This window comes from Oryx dammah, unplaced genomic scaffold (genome assembly GCF_014754425.2).
Source record: "Oryx dammah isolate SB20612 unplaced genomic scaffold, SCBI_Odam_1.1 HiC_scaffold_16, whole genome shotgun sequence".
In the NCBI taxonomy this organism is placed as follows: Eukaryota; Metazoa; Chordata; class Mammalia; order Artiodactyla; family Bovidae; genus Oryx; species Oryx dammah.
Window position 1 is genome coordinate 39,593,968 of NW_024070200.1, and position 14,219 is coordinate 39,608,186.

Genomic DNA, 14,219 nt, shown 5'->3' on the forward strand with positions numbered 1-14,219 from the left:
GCTTGCTCACCACACAGGGCCACACAGGGAAGCACCAGGGTCAGTCAGAAAGCAGAGGGCTTGGGGAGAAAACGTGCTCAAAAGCCTTTATTGTGGTTTCCACAGGGAAGCGGTGAGGCAAGGTAAGCATGGCTAGAACTTGGAATGCTTTCAGCAGGCTCTGATGCATATGGCTTGTTGCTATTTGTCTGGTGTCTACCCCTGGGGTGATTAGGGTGGGTGGATGGTGGCCAGGAGATGAGAGCTCCATTAAAGAGCTAGTTGGGGTGTGGGCTCTGGATTAGTTGGTTTTCATTTGATTGAGTTGTTTGCTATCTCCAGGAATTGGCTAATCTGGGGCAGTGGGGTGATGGAGACAGTCCCTCCAGGGTCAGCAAGGCCTGAGATGTCAAAGTGTCAGAACACAGAAAGTGAAAGACCTGGATGTGAAGGGCTCTTGGTCTTAATTATTTTTTCCTTCCTGTTTTGTGTGCTTTCTTTTAACCAGGTTGGTCACTGCTGTCTGGAGGAGGTTCTGAGCATGGTTAGGGGTGGGGCTGGGGTGCATTTATCTGAACTTGAACTTGATTCTGTTCTCTCCACCTGTCATCACCAGTCCTGGAGCCTGGTACCCCTAAAGGCTGCCCAGCTCCCCTGGGCACCTGCAGCCTCAGTCACTCAAGATGGATTTATCAAGCACCATCTGAGCTTTGGACCCATTCATGGGGCTGAAACTAGAGCCTTGAATACAGTGGGTCCAAATCCCACTCTTCTGGGCTGATAGAGAGGCACTTTGCTCCCCCACCCCACTACACTCTGTCTCCTGAAGGTAGATTGAAATGTCTCATCTGTAATGACCTCCTAAGTTGTCTTCAGGTTTCATTTTTGCTAAGAGCTTTGTTTTACATGCATGGAAAAAAATCAGCGTCCCTATGAAATGGAGGAGGGCATTGGCCCCATCCCCCTGTCCTCTGGGAAGACCTTCCAGGTCAGCCCCACATGGGGCTCTCACACTGCTGCCAGCTGCCCCACCTGAAAGCAACAGCCCTTCTCAGAGCTTCTCAGACCACAGGAACAACCACCCCAAGGGCATGGGGAACCCACTGCCTGGCTGGCTTGGCTCACAGATCCTTCTCTTGTTTCTAGTGCTGATGAACGTTTTGATGCTACGTTCCACACCAATGTGTTAGTGAATTCCTCTGGGCACTGCCAGTACCTCCCTCCAGGTAAGCACCACTCCCTTTGTCCTCTGCATTTAGACAGTGTGAGGGAGGTTGGGGTGCCCAGTGGTGCCCCCAGGGGCAGCAGCTAGCTCTGTGCTCTGGGCATCCTTAGCTATCACACATGCCTGCTGCTCCTGCCGCCTTCTCCTCCATGCCCCTGTATATTCCCTGAATGTGGCAATGCTGTCTTTCTGTTTTTCTTTTTTTTTTTTGTCTTGGGATCATGGCTCAAGCTGTCTTTGCCAACACATGCTCTCTGTCCTTATTGTCTGTCTTGTGTTCTTTAAATTTCTTCCACAACTAAAGTAAGTCTCCCTTGTTAGGTCATTCCCATCCTCCTTACAATCTGCAAGCCAGTCCCTTGGCCATTTCTTCCCTCATGACCTCAGTTTTCCTTCCCACTGCACTGGATACCTGGGCAGATGCTCCCCTCCAGGTGTTGACCTTGCTGGGCTGGCTTCTTGAGTGTGCACAGTAAAGCCCAGTGCATCTCGCTGGTTAGAGGTGAGATCTGATGGTTTCTTCCCGAAAGTGTGTCTCTCCTTCTCAGGCAGCTGATGGATAACTGCTTCCTTGGATCGAATCTCCCCTCACCAGCCCATCATTCCTATCAGTTCACAGGGCCCTGGGTCACTCATGAGTGAGCCATGTGGTGGGAGACTTGGGCTTCATGGCCTTGAGATACTAACAGATTTTTTAGAAACCTTCTGGATGATTTTTCACATGTTCTTTCCCAGAGTTTCCGCTACTGCAGCTGTTTGTTTAACTTCCTGCTCCCAGGCAGCCTGCAGCCACCTCCTACCTCACCACCAGCCCACATACCACACACACATACTGCATAACACACACACACCCCTACATGAATACACATTACCCACCATCCACATACATACACACACCACACCACGCAAATAGACACATCACACAAAAGCATACCACACACTACATACTCTCCATATTACACACACAAACACACACACACGTACACACACACACACACAGCACTCACAGGAGAGCTGGCTTTGCCTACTGGGTGGTGGTTTTTGTGCTCTTCCGGGTTAACAGAGGATAAGCGCCCCAAAGGAAGGATCTGTGTTTATTCCTATTAGAACCACCACTCATCAACCAGGGGCCTGGCCCACGTGGAGGTAAACAAATGCGTGAGGGGTTGAACTGGTCACAGGCAGACACCATCCACTGTTGTCTGCGGAGGTGGAAGGACTTCAGACTCTCAGGTTTTCTGTCTTACACCTTGTGCTTCCTTGCTTCTTCCTCAACCCTTCCTCGCCTCCCTCAGGCCTTGCAAACCTTCTTCCTAACACAGAGCTCAGAGAGGGTCTTCCATCACTGGTACACTCTTTTACAGCAGGCATAGAAGTTGCATCTTTTATTATGAGGGCTATTGTGGAAAATGATCTCCAGCATCATCCATGTAGAAGAATATGGGGCTGTGGGTTGTATTGAAGGTTGGGGCCATTTTCAGCCACAGGAGCAGCACTCCTGACCCACGAGTCCTCTGTACACCAGCCCCCCTGGGCTCCGTACCTGTGTCCCAGCCTCCACAGCCCCTGGAGTCCGTCAGGAGGCCACACCTTGCTTTGACTGTGGGAGTCTCCCCTACCCTGGCTGGAGAGTGTGGGGCAGTCTGGTTTGGGCAGCAAGCCTGTACCTGGGGTCACATAGACCTGTCTGGGAAGCTGCTCTGCTCTAGCAACTGAACAGGCAAAAGGTGTTTCAAGTGGAAGCTTTGAAATAGACTTGGTTATGAAATGACTTTTTTTCCCCTGTCACATCTTTATTTTTTAACAGCATTATTGAGGTATTATAAATTACATTATTGATATGTATTATAAATTATGTATCATACAACTGACCCATTTTAGGTACATGATTCAGTGATATTTAGTAAATTGACAGAGTTGTAGGACCACGACTGCAATCTAGTTCTAGAACATTTCCCTTCACCCCCCTAAAGATCCTATTTGCAGTTAATCCCCACCCTCACTGCCAGCCGCCGGCAACCACTGACCTGCTTTTTGTCTCTAGTGAGTCTCTTTTTCTGGTCATTTCATAGAAATGGAATATTACGGCTACAGAGTTCATTTTCTACCGGCAATGAGGGTTTCAGGGGATCTAGCCCAATAATGAGAGGGCAGTGTCTGTAATGACTTCCAGATTCCTGCAGACATTGGATGTGATGCTGCAAATCCCGTTTAAAGAGACTTCAGGAGACAGCAAATCTATTATCCGTTGACAGTTTGGTTGTGGGTGAGGGGGTCCCTGAGTCCCTTCCTCCATTCAGTTTTTTTTTTTTTTAATTTGGTAGCAGATTTATAGAGCACTGCCCTGTCCCTGAGAACACTGGGACCCTTAGCTATTTGTGCCATCACTGCCTTCTGGTCCTTCTCTGGGCAGCAGGGACCACTTGGGCATAAATGGGCATAAAAGCCCACTGCTGCTGCTGCTGCTAAGTCACTTCAGTCGTGTCCGACTCTGTGCGACCCCGTAGACAGCAGCCCACCAGGCTCCCCCGTCCCTGGAATTCTCCAGGCAAGAACACTGGAGTGGGTTGCCATTTCCTTCTCTAATGCATGAAAGTGAAAAGTGAAAGTAAAGTAGCTCAGTCGTGTCCAACTCTTCGCGACCCCATGGACTGCAGCCTACCAGGCTCCTCCGTCCATGGGATTTTCCAGGCAAGAGTACTGGAGTGGGGTGCCAGTGGGCGTATCTCAGTGACGTGCTGGGAAACTTCCTGCCAACTTGTCCTGTCCCTCTTTTCGGTGGAAACTCTAATTTTTGTCCAAACACTACCTCCTCAACTAAAACTTGTTAGTTTTTGTTCTGTTTACAATCTAGAATTCAAGTGAGTTAAAATTATCTTCCACATATATTTCTAGATAAATCAAATATTTCCTCAATTTTTAATATAAATAAAATGCTCCTTCCACTCCTCACCAAACACACACACCCCTTTCAGTGTCTGTTTCTAAGCTCTTCATTATTTTTATCAGCCTGTATTGAATTTTTTAACATTCTTTACATGTCTCTTACTGTTTAGAATTTGGAGATGCACATGCATGGCATGAGAAAGTTTACAGAACATTTAATTTTTTGCACAGAAATCTCTCAGAATAGAAAATGTCAGTATAGTCTTTGAAATGTAAAAGACAGTAAAGCCTCAGCTGAACTTCTTTTCTAGAGATGTTTCCAAAAAGACCCAGCTTGTTCTGGACAGGTTTAGCTACAGTTTGGGTGGGCAGAATGGACTGAAGCCTCTTTGGTCACACCCAAGTGAGAGACCCTGGTATCCACACCTCCTCCTCCTAAAGGGAGCACAAATGGTCTGGGGGATATGCGCAGAGCATTGATCCTGAGACATGCAGAGTATCCATAATGATGCATCATTTAACTTGCCAACCTTTGATCAGGCCAGCAAGAGCTGCCCTCCATGAAGAGCAGGCTATGTATATTCTGAACAGTGTATGAGATGGAGACCAAGGAATTGCTGTGCATTTTTTTTCCAGCATTATCGAGGTGTAGTTGACAAATGAAATTGTAATGTATATATCATATATATGTTCATACACACATATACATACGTGTGTGTATATACACATACATATATGTGTGTATACATGTGTGTGTGCACACATGTGTGTATACATATATATATCACATATATATGTATGAATATACATGGATTTGATCCCTGGGTTGGGAAGATCCCTTGGAGGAGGGCATGGCAACCCACTCCAGAATCCCATGGACAGAGGAGCCTGGCAGGCTACAATCTATAGAATCACAAAGAGTTGAACATGACTGAAGTGACTTAGCATGAATGCACGTATATGTGTGTGTGTGTGTGTGTATACATATATCGTACACACACACACACATATGCATACATGCTGTGAAACCATTTATTTCCATGATCAGATTAATTAACATACCCATCACCTCACATAGTTAATTTCAGGCATACTTGAAATATTAACTGTAGTCACGGTGCTATATATTAGATCCTCACAGTGAATCCTTCTCTTACAACTGAAAGTTTGTACCCTTTGATCAACTTCTCCCCCATTTCTGCCACCCTCCAGCCCTTGGCAATCACTATTCTGCTGTTTCTGAGTTCAAATTTATTTTTTTCAAATTCTTCATGTAAATGATATTATACAGGATGTGTCTTTCTGTGTCTGATTTATTTCACTTAGCATAACGTCCTCCACGTTTATCCATGTTGTTGCAAATGGCAAGATTTTCATCTTTTTAAAAGCAGAATAATAATCATCAGAAACATATTGCATATAATCCATATAAATTTAATTATAGATACATATATGTTTTATTTTATCTGTTTATCAATCAACAAACACTTAGGTTGTTTCTGTGTCTTGACTGTTGTGAGTAATGCTGCAGTGAATATGGGGTGCAGATAGCTCTTTAAGATACCAATTTTGTTTCCTTTGGATGTATATGCAGAAGCAGGATTACAAGATCATATTTAGTTCTATTTATAGTTTTTTGAGGAGCCTCTGTACTGTTTCCATAGTGGCTGCACCAATTTGCATTCCCACCAACAGTGTGAGACAGCTGTGTGTCTAACACAGGTCTTGGTCTGTCTTATTGCCCATGTAGGCATCTTTAAGAGCTCCTGCTACATCGATGTGCGCTGGTTCCCCTTTGATGTACAGCAGTGCAAACTGAAGTTTGGGTCCTGGTCTTATGGAGGATGGTCCTTGGATCTGCAAATGCAGGAGGCAGACATCAGCGGCTATATCCCAAATGGAGAATGGGACCTTGTGGGTAAGCCCAGCAAAGATGCAATACTGGCAACCTAGAAGGAAGCTGCTTTATTACTGTGCTGGCTTAAAAAGTTTGGGATTTTCCACTCTGCTTTTCAGCATGAGCATTTTTTAAACCCTGCAGCATTCTCCATGATTTACTGAGAGCTCTAAGATTAGACACATACACACACACACACAAAAAAAAAACAATTGGAAAATTCAGTGCTTTCCATGAGGAACTTGCAGTTATGGTAAGGTCAGTGCAAGTATGGGCGTCTGTATATCACTCAGATCTGCTCCATCCCTAAAATCAGGTGGGACAGCATATTGCAGTTGATGAGAACCTGTATTTAATGATTTAAGTAGAAAAACAATAATTATGTTTATAACGGTATTGAGTTTACAGTGTATTGGAGAAGGCAGTGGCACACCACTCCAGAACTCTTGCCTGGAAAATCCCATGGACGGAGGAGCCTGGTGGGCTGCAGTCCATGGGGTTGCTAAGAGTCAGACACAACTGCGCGACTTCACTTTCACTTTTCACTTTCATGCATTGTAGAGGAAATGACAACTCACTCCAGTGTTCTTGCCTGGAGAATCCCAGGGACGGGAGAGCCTTGTGGGCTGCTGTTTATGGGGTCATATAGAGTCGGACATGACTGAAGTGACTTAGCAGTTACAGTGTATTATTTATAATCAGGGTGTCTTAGTCTATTCAGACTATTGTAACAGAATGCCATAGACCAGGTGGCTTATAAACAACAGACATTTATTTCTCAAAATTGGAAGACTAAGGGCTCAAGATCAATGGGTTGGCAGACTCAGTGTCTGATGAGGACCTGCTTCCTGGTTCATAGACAACTGCCTTCAGGCTGTGTCCTTGCATGGCAAAAGGGACAGGAGATCTCTCCCGGGTTCCTTTTATAAGGGCACTAATCCCATTCTTGAGGGTCCCTCTATAACCTAATCACCACCTAAGGCCCTCACCTCCAAATAACCATCACTATGGAGGTTAGGATTTCAGCATATGAACTTTGGGGGGACACAGTCAGTAGCATGTGTAATTCAAATACGTAACAAAATCTGCCAGTTCGGCAGTGAAGCTATGTTGAGAGGGCCACTTTGACACGGTTGCAGAAATAAACATGAATGGCACCCCACTCCAGTACTCCTGCCTGGAAAATGCCATGGACGGTGGTGCCTGGTGGGCTGCAGTCCATGGGGTCACTAAGAGTCAGACACGACTGAGCAACTTCACTTTCACTTTTCACTTTCACGCATTGGAGAAGGAAATGGCAACCCACTCCAGTGTTCTTGCCTGGAGAATCTCAGGGACTGGGGAGCCTGGTGGGCTGCCGTCTATGGGGTCACACAGAGTCGGACACGACTGAAGTGACTTAGCAGCAACACTACCAGTGCCAGAAGTACTGCCCAAAGACATATTGAACTCATAGACACCCCAAAACCTACTATTGGGCACTGCTCCACCCTTCAGAGAGATGAAATCCAGCTCCATCAACCAGAACACAGGCACAAGCACCCCCAGCCACGAAGGCATAACAGGACACTAATACAACCCCATCTATGGGAGCAGACTCTGCAACCAAGAAGAACTATGACCTCGAGAACTTCTTTTTTCTTATAAATCACACTGTTTATTCCCCCTACATATTTCTACCTTCACGTTAGCCTTTTGTGATGCTGTGGTTTTCCACACCTGGAAAAGAGGTGTGCTTTTCCTCTTTGTTTTTCTCATTAAAAAAAATCATTTTAAGCTTTTTTTTCTTTTTCACCTTTTTTTCTTTTGGTGATGTTTCTGATTTTGTTTTTGATATATTCAACTGCTTTTCTTTATAATTCTTTACCGGCTGTAGCTATTCCTGAATATATATAAATCTTTCTCACATACAACCATTTATCTTTGCTTTTCTATTTTTTCTCTTCTCTCTCTCTTTTTTTAACCCTCTTTTCCACCCCTTCCCTTTCTCTTTTCTCTCCCTTCTCTTTTTAAAAATTTTTCTCTTTTTTTCTTCTCTCTTTTTTCTTACACACTTTCTTTTTGCACCAAGTAAGTTAAATAGTTGAGCTCTCTTTGCTATATTCCTCAGTCGGTACTCTGCTCAGGCCCGGTTTTCCAGATTGAGCATTAGTTAGCCCTGCTTTTAATTGGTCAATATCACTTTTGGTTTCCCCTGCTCACCAAGTCAATCTCCTGTACTCTTCTTTAGAATACTTCAGTTATAACTGTGTGTGGAAGTGTGTGTATATGTCCCAATATTTCTGCAGTTACCTCCCTGATCTGCTTGATCTCCTCCCACTAGAACATAGGCACAAGTTACCCCTAACAAGAAGTCAACACAAATTACTCAACCAACCTTTCCCTCAAAGGGCAAAAACCAAAAGGAAGAAGGAATACAACCCTAAACCCTGAGAAAAGGAGACCTCAAGTGGAGCAAGTTAGAAAAAAAAAATGAAAAGACAGAGAAATACAGCACAAATGAAAGAACAAGGTAGAAACTCACAAGGCCAAATCAGTGAAAAGGAAATAAGCAGTCTGCCTGAAAGAGAATTCAGAATAATGATAGTAAAGATGCTCAAAGACTTGAAAATAGAATGGAGAAAATGCAAGATACAATTGACACAGTTAATACAATCACTGAAGACACAGAAGATATTAAGAATAAGCAAATAGAGATGAATACTACAATTACTGAAATTAAAAATACTCCAGAAGAAACCAGTAGCAGAATAACTGAGGCAGAAGAATGAATAAGTGAGCTGGAAGATGGAATGGTAGAAATAACTGCTGAAGAGCAGAATAAAGGCAAAAGAATTAAAAGAATTGAGGAGAGCCTCAGAGACCTTTGGGACAATATTAAATGCACCACCATTTGAGTTATAGGGGTCCCAGAGGAATAAAAAGAAGAAAAGACAGGCACTGAGAACATTTTTGAAGAAAATATAATTGAAAACTTTCCCAACATGGAAAAGAAAATAGTCAAGTCCAACAAGTGCAGAGTCCATTATAGGATAATCCCAAAGAGAAGCACATCAAGACACATATTAATCAAGCTACCAGAGATTAACCACAAATAAAGAACATTAAAAGCAGCAAGGGAAAGGCAACAAGTAACACACAAGGGAAAACCCTAGGATTAACAGTGGATCTTTCAGCAGAAACTCTGCAGGCCAGAAGGGAATGGCAGGATATATTTAAGGTACTGAAAAAAAAAATCTATAGCTAATATTACTATACCTGGCAAAAATCTCATTCAAAATTGGTGAATAAATCAAAAGCTTCACAGACAAGCAAAAGTTAAGAGAATTTAGCACCACCAAACCAGCCTTACAACAAATACTAAAAGGACTTACATAGCCAGTAAACACAAGAGAAAGGAAAAAACTTCAAAAACAAACCCCAAATGATTAGGATAATGCCAATAAGAATATGCTGTTTAGTCACTCAGTTGCATCTGACTCTTTGTGATCCCATGGACTACAGTCTGCCAGGCTCCTCTGTCCATGGAATTTACCAGGCAAGAATCCTGGAGTGGGTTGCCATTTCCTTCTTCACAATAGGAATAGATAGATCAATAATTACCTTAAATGTAAATGCATTAAATGCACCAGCCAAAAGATATAGACTGACTGAATGGATACAAAAGCAAGACCCATATATATATATGCTGCCTACAAGAGACCCACTTCAGACCTTGAGACATACAGACTGAAAGTAAAAGGATGGGAAAAGATATTCCATATGAATGGAAATCAAAAGAAAGCCAGAGTGGCAATCGTTATTTCAGACAAAACAGACTTTAAAATAAAGAATATTATGAGATAAAGAAGGACACTACATAATGATCAAGGAATCAATCCAAGAAGACATTACAACTGTAAATATTTTTGCACCCAACATAGGAGCACCTCAGTACATAAGGCAAACGCTAACAGGTACAAGAGGGGAAATAGAGAGTAACACAATAGTAGTAGGGGACTTTAACACCCTCTCTTACACCAATGGACAGATCATCAAAAGGGAATCAATAAGGAAACACAAACCTTAAATGAAACATTTAGACCAAATGGACCTAATTGATATCTTCAGGGCTTTCCATCAAAATCAAGGAAGAATATGCTTTCTTCTCAAGTGCACATAGACCATTCTCCAGGATAGACCACATCTTGGGCCACGCCTCAGTAAATTTAAGAAAATTGAAATCATATCTAGCATTTTTTCTGATAACAATGCTATGAGACTAGATATCAACTGCAGGGGAAAAAAACTGCAAAAAAGCACTAACTCATGGAGATTAAATAATACATTCAGTTCAGTTCAGTTCAGTCGCTCAGTTGTGTCCGACTCTTTCAGTTCATTTCAGTCGCTCAGTCGTGTCCGACTCTTTGCGACCCCATGAATCGCAGCACGCCAGGCCTCCCTGTCCATCACCATCTCCCAGAGTTCCCTCAGACTCATGTCCATCGAGACTGTGATGCCATCCAGCCATCTCATCCTCTGTCATCCCCTTCTCCTACTGCCCCCAATCCCTCCCAGCATCAGAATCTTTTCCAGTGAGTCAACTCTTCTCATGAGGTGGCCAAAGTACTGGAGTTTCAGCTTTAGCATCATTCCCTCCAAAGAAATCCCAGGGCTGATCTCCTTCAGAATGGACTGGTTGGATCTCCTTGCAGTCCAAGGGACTCTCAAGAGTCTTCTCCAATACCACAGTTCAAAAGCATCAATTCTTCAGCCCTCAGCTTTCTTCACAGTCCACCTCTCACATCCATACATGACCACTGGAAAAACCATAGCCTTGACTAGACGGACCTTTGTTGGCAAAGTAATGTCTCTGCTATTCAATCTGCTATCTAGGTTGGTCATAACTTTTCTTCCAAGGAGTAAGCGTCTTTTAATTTCACGGCTGCAGTCACCATCTGCAGTGATTTTGGAGCCCTCCAAAATAAAGTCTGACACTGCTTCCACTGTTTCCCCATCTATTTCCCATGAAGTGATGGGGCCAGATGCCATGATCTTCGTTTTCTGAATGTTGAGCTTTAAGCCAACTTTTTCACTCTCCTCTTTCTTTTATAATACATTACTAAATAACAAAGAGGTTACTGAAGAAAGAAGAAGGGAAATTAAAAGATTCCTAGAAACTAATGACAATGAAAACATGATGGGATTTAGCAAAAGCAGTTCTAAGAAGGAAGTTTATAGCAATACAGTCCTGCCTCAAGAAACAAGAAAGGCATCAAATAGACAACCTAACTCTACATCTAAAGCAGCTGGAAAAAGAAGAACAAAAAAACCCCAAAGTCAACAGAGGGAAAGAAATCATAAAGATCAGAGCAGAAATAAATGACAAAGAAATGTAGGAAACATAGCAAAGATTAATAAAACTAAAAGCTGGTTCTTTGAGAAGATAAATAAAATTGACAAACCACTAGCCAGACTCATCAAGAAAAAAGGGAGAAAAATAAAACAAAATTAGAAATGGAAAAGAAGAGGTTACAACAGGTAACATAGAAACACAAAGGATCATAAGAGAATATTATGAGCAACTACATGCTAATAAAATGGACAACATAGAGGAAATGGACAGATTCTTAGAAAACTTCAGCTTCCCAAGACTGAACCAAGAAGAAATAGATATTATGAAGAAGCCAGTTACAAATGCTGAAATCGAAACTGTGATCAAATCTCCCTGCAAAAACTAAATCCCAGGGCAAGATGGTTTGATAGGAAAATTTTGTCAAACATTCAGAGAAGAGCTAATAACTAGTTATCTGAAACTCTTCCAAAAAATTGCAGACGAAGGAACATTTCCAAACTCATTCTATGAGGCCACAATCACCCTGATACCAAAACAAGACAAAGACAACACACAAAAAGAAAATTAGAGACCAGTATCACTGACAAAGGTAGATGCAAAAATCCTCAACAAAATTCTAGCAAACAGAGTCAACAACACATTAAAAAGCTGATGCACCATGATCAAGATGGGTTTATTCCAGGGATGCAAGGATTCTTCAATATACACAAATGAATCAATGTGATATACTGTATTAACAAGTTGAAAGATAAAAAACCATATGATCATTCAATAGATGCATAAAAAACCTTCAATAATATTCAGCATCCATTTATGATTAAAAACACTTCAAAAAAAATGGACATAGAAGGAACCTACCTCAACATAGTAAAGGCCATATATGATAAGCCCACAACAAACATTATTCTCAGAGGTGAAAAACTAAAAATCATTCCCGCTAAGATCAGGAACAAGACAAGGGTGTCCACTGTCACCACTGTTATTCAACATAGTTTTCAAAGTCCTTGCTATGAGAATCAGAGAAGGAAAATCAAAAAGAATCCAGATTGGAAAAGAAGAAGTAAAACTCTCACTGTTTGCAGATGACACAATGCTATACATAGAAAACCCAAAAGAAACTATCAGAATATTACTAGAGCTAATCAGTGAATTCACCAAAGTCACCAGATACATGGTCAGTACACAGAAATCACTTACATTCCTGTATACTAACAATGAAAAATACAAAAGAGAAATTAAGGAGTCAATTCCATTCACCATTGCAACCAAAAGAATAAAATATCTGGGAATAAACCTACCTATATGCAGAGTACATCATGAGAAATGCTGGGCTGGAAGAAGCACAAGCTGGAATCAAGATTGCCGGAAGAAATATCAGTAACCTCAGATATGCAGATGACACCACCCTTATGGCAGAAAGTGAAGAGGAACTCAAAAGCCTCTTGATGAAAGTGAAAGAGGAGAGTGAAAAAATTGGCTTAAAGCTCAACATTTAGAAAATGAAGATCATGGCATCTGGCCCCATCACTTCATGGGAAATAGATGGGGAAACAGTGGAAACAGTGTCAGACTTTATTTTGGAGGGCTCCAAAATCACTGCAGATGGTGACTGCAGCCGTGAAATTAAAAGACGCTTACTCCTTGGAAGAAAAGTTATGACCAACCTAGATAGCAGATTGAATAGCAGAGACATTACTTTGCCAACAAAGGTCCGTCTAGTCAAGGCTATGGTTTTTCCAGTGGTCATGTATGGATGTGAGAGGTGGACTGTGAAGAAAGCTGAGGGCCGAAGAATTGATGCTTTTGAACTGTGGTATTGGAGAAGACTCTTGAGAGTCCCTTGGACTGCAAGGAGATCCAACCAGTCCATTCTGAAGGAGATCAGCCCTGGGATTTCTTTGGAAGGAATGATGCTAAAGCTGAAACTCCAGTACTTTGGCCACCTCATGCGAAGAGTTGACTCATTGGAAGACTCTGATGCTGGGAAGGATTGGGGGTGGGAGGAGAAGGGGACGACAGAGGATGAGATGGCTGCATGGCGTCACCAATTCAATGGACATGAGTTTGGGTGAACTCTAGGAGTTGGTGATGGGAGGCCTGGCATGCTGCAATTCATGGGGTTGCAAAGAGTCAGACACGACTGAGTGACTGAACTGAACTGAACTGAACTGAACTGAAGGAAACGTAGAACTGTATATGGAAAATTATAAGACACTGATGAAATAAAGACAACATAAACGGATGGATAGGTAGTCCATGTTCCTAGGTAGGAAGAATCAATATTGTGAAAATGACAATACTACTAAATACAATCTACAGATTCAGTGTGATCCCTATCAAATTACTAATGGCATTTTCACAGAACTAGAACCAAAAATTTCACAATTCATATGGAAACACAAGACCCTAATAAGCCAAAGCAGTCTTGAGAAAGAAGAATGGAGCTGGAGGAATCAACCCTCCTGACTTCAGATTATACCACAAAGCTACAATCATCAAGACAGTTTGGCACAAAACAGAAACATAGACCAATGTAACAAGATAGAGAGCCCAGAGATAAATCCACGCACCTATGGGTACCTTATTTTTTAAAAAGGAGGCAAGAATATACAATGGAGCAAAGATAGTCTCTTCAGTAAGTGATGCTGGGAAAATTGGACAGCTACTCGTAAAAGAATGAAATTAGAACACTTCCTAATGCCGTACACGAAGATAAGCTCAAAATGGATCAAAGACCTAAATGTAAGACCAGAAGTTTAGCTATGAAACTCTTAGAAGAAAACATAGGCAGAACACTCAATGCCATAAATCAAAGGAAGATCTTCTATGACCCACACCCTAGATTAATGGAAATAAAAATAAGCAAGTGGGACTAAATTAAACTTAAAAACTTTTGC

At 42.2% G+C, this 14,219-nt stretch overlaps 1 protein-coding gene across 1 annotated transcript in view; it reads left to right on the forward strand.

Moving 5' to 3' along the window:
- The window catches only part of LOC120875517 (neuronal acetylcholine receptor subunit alpha-7), a 150,443-nt gene that overhangs the window by 122,235 nt on the left and 13,989 nt on the right, over window positions 1–14,219 (forward strand). The window contains exons 5-6 of the mRNA XM_040257376.1: window positions 1,126–1,205; window positions 5,841–6,008. Of these exons, the coding sequence (XP_040113310.1) occupies window positions 1,126–1,205; window positions 5,841–6,008 (248 nt within the window). The remainder of the gene's footprint in view (window positions 1–1,125; window positions 1,206–5,840; window positions 6,009–14,219) is intronic.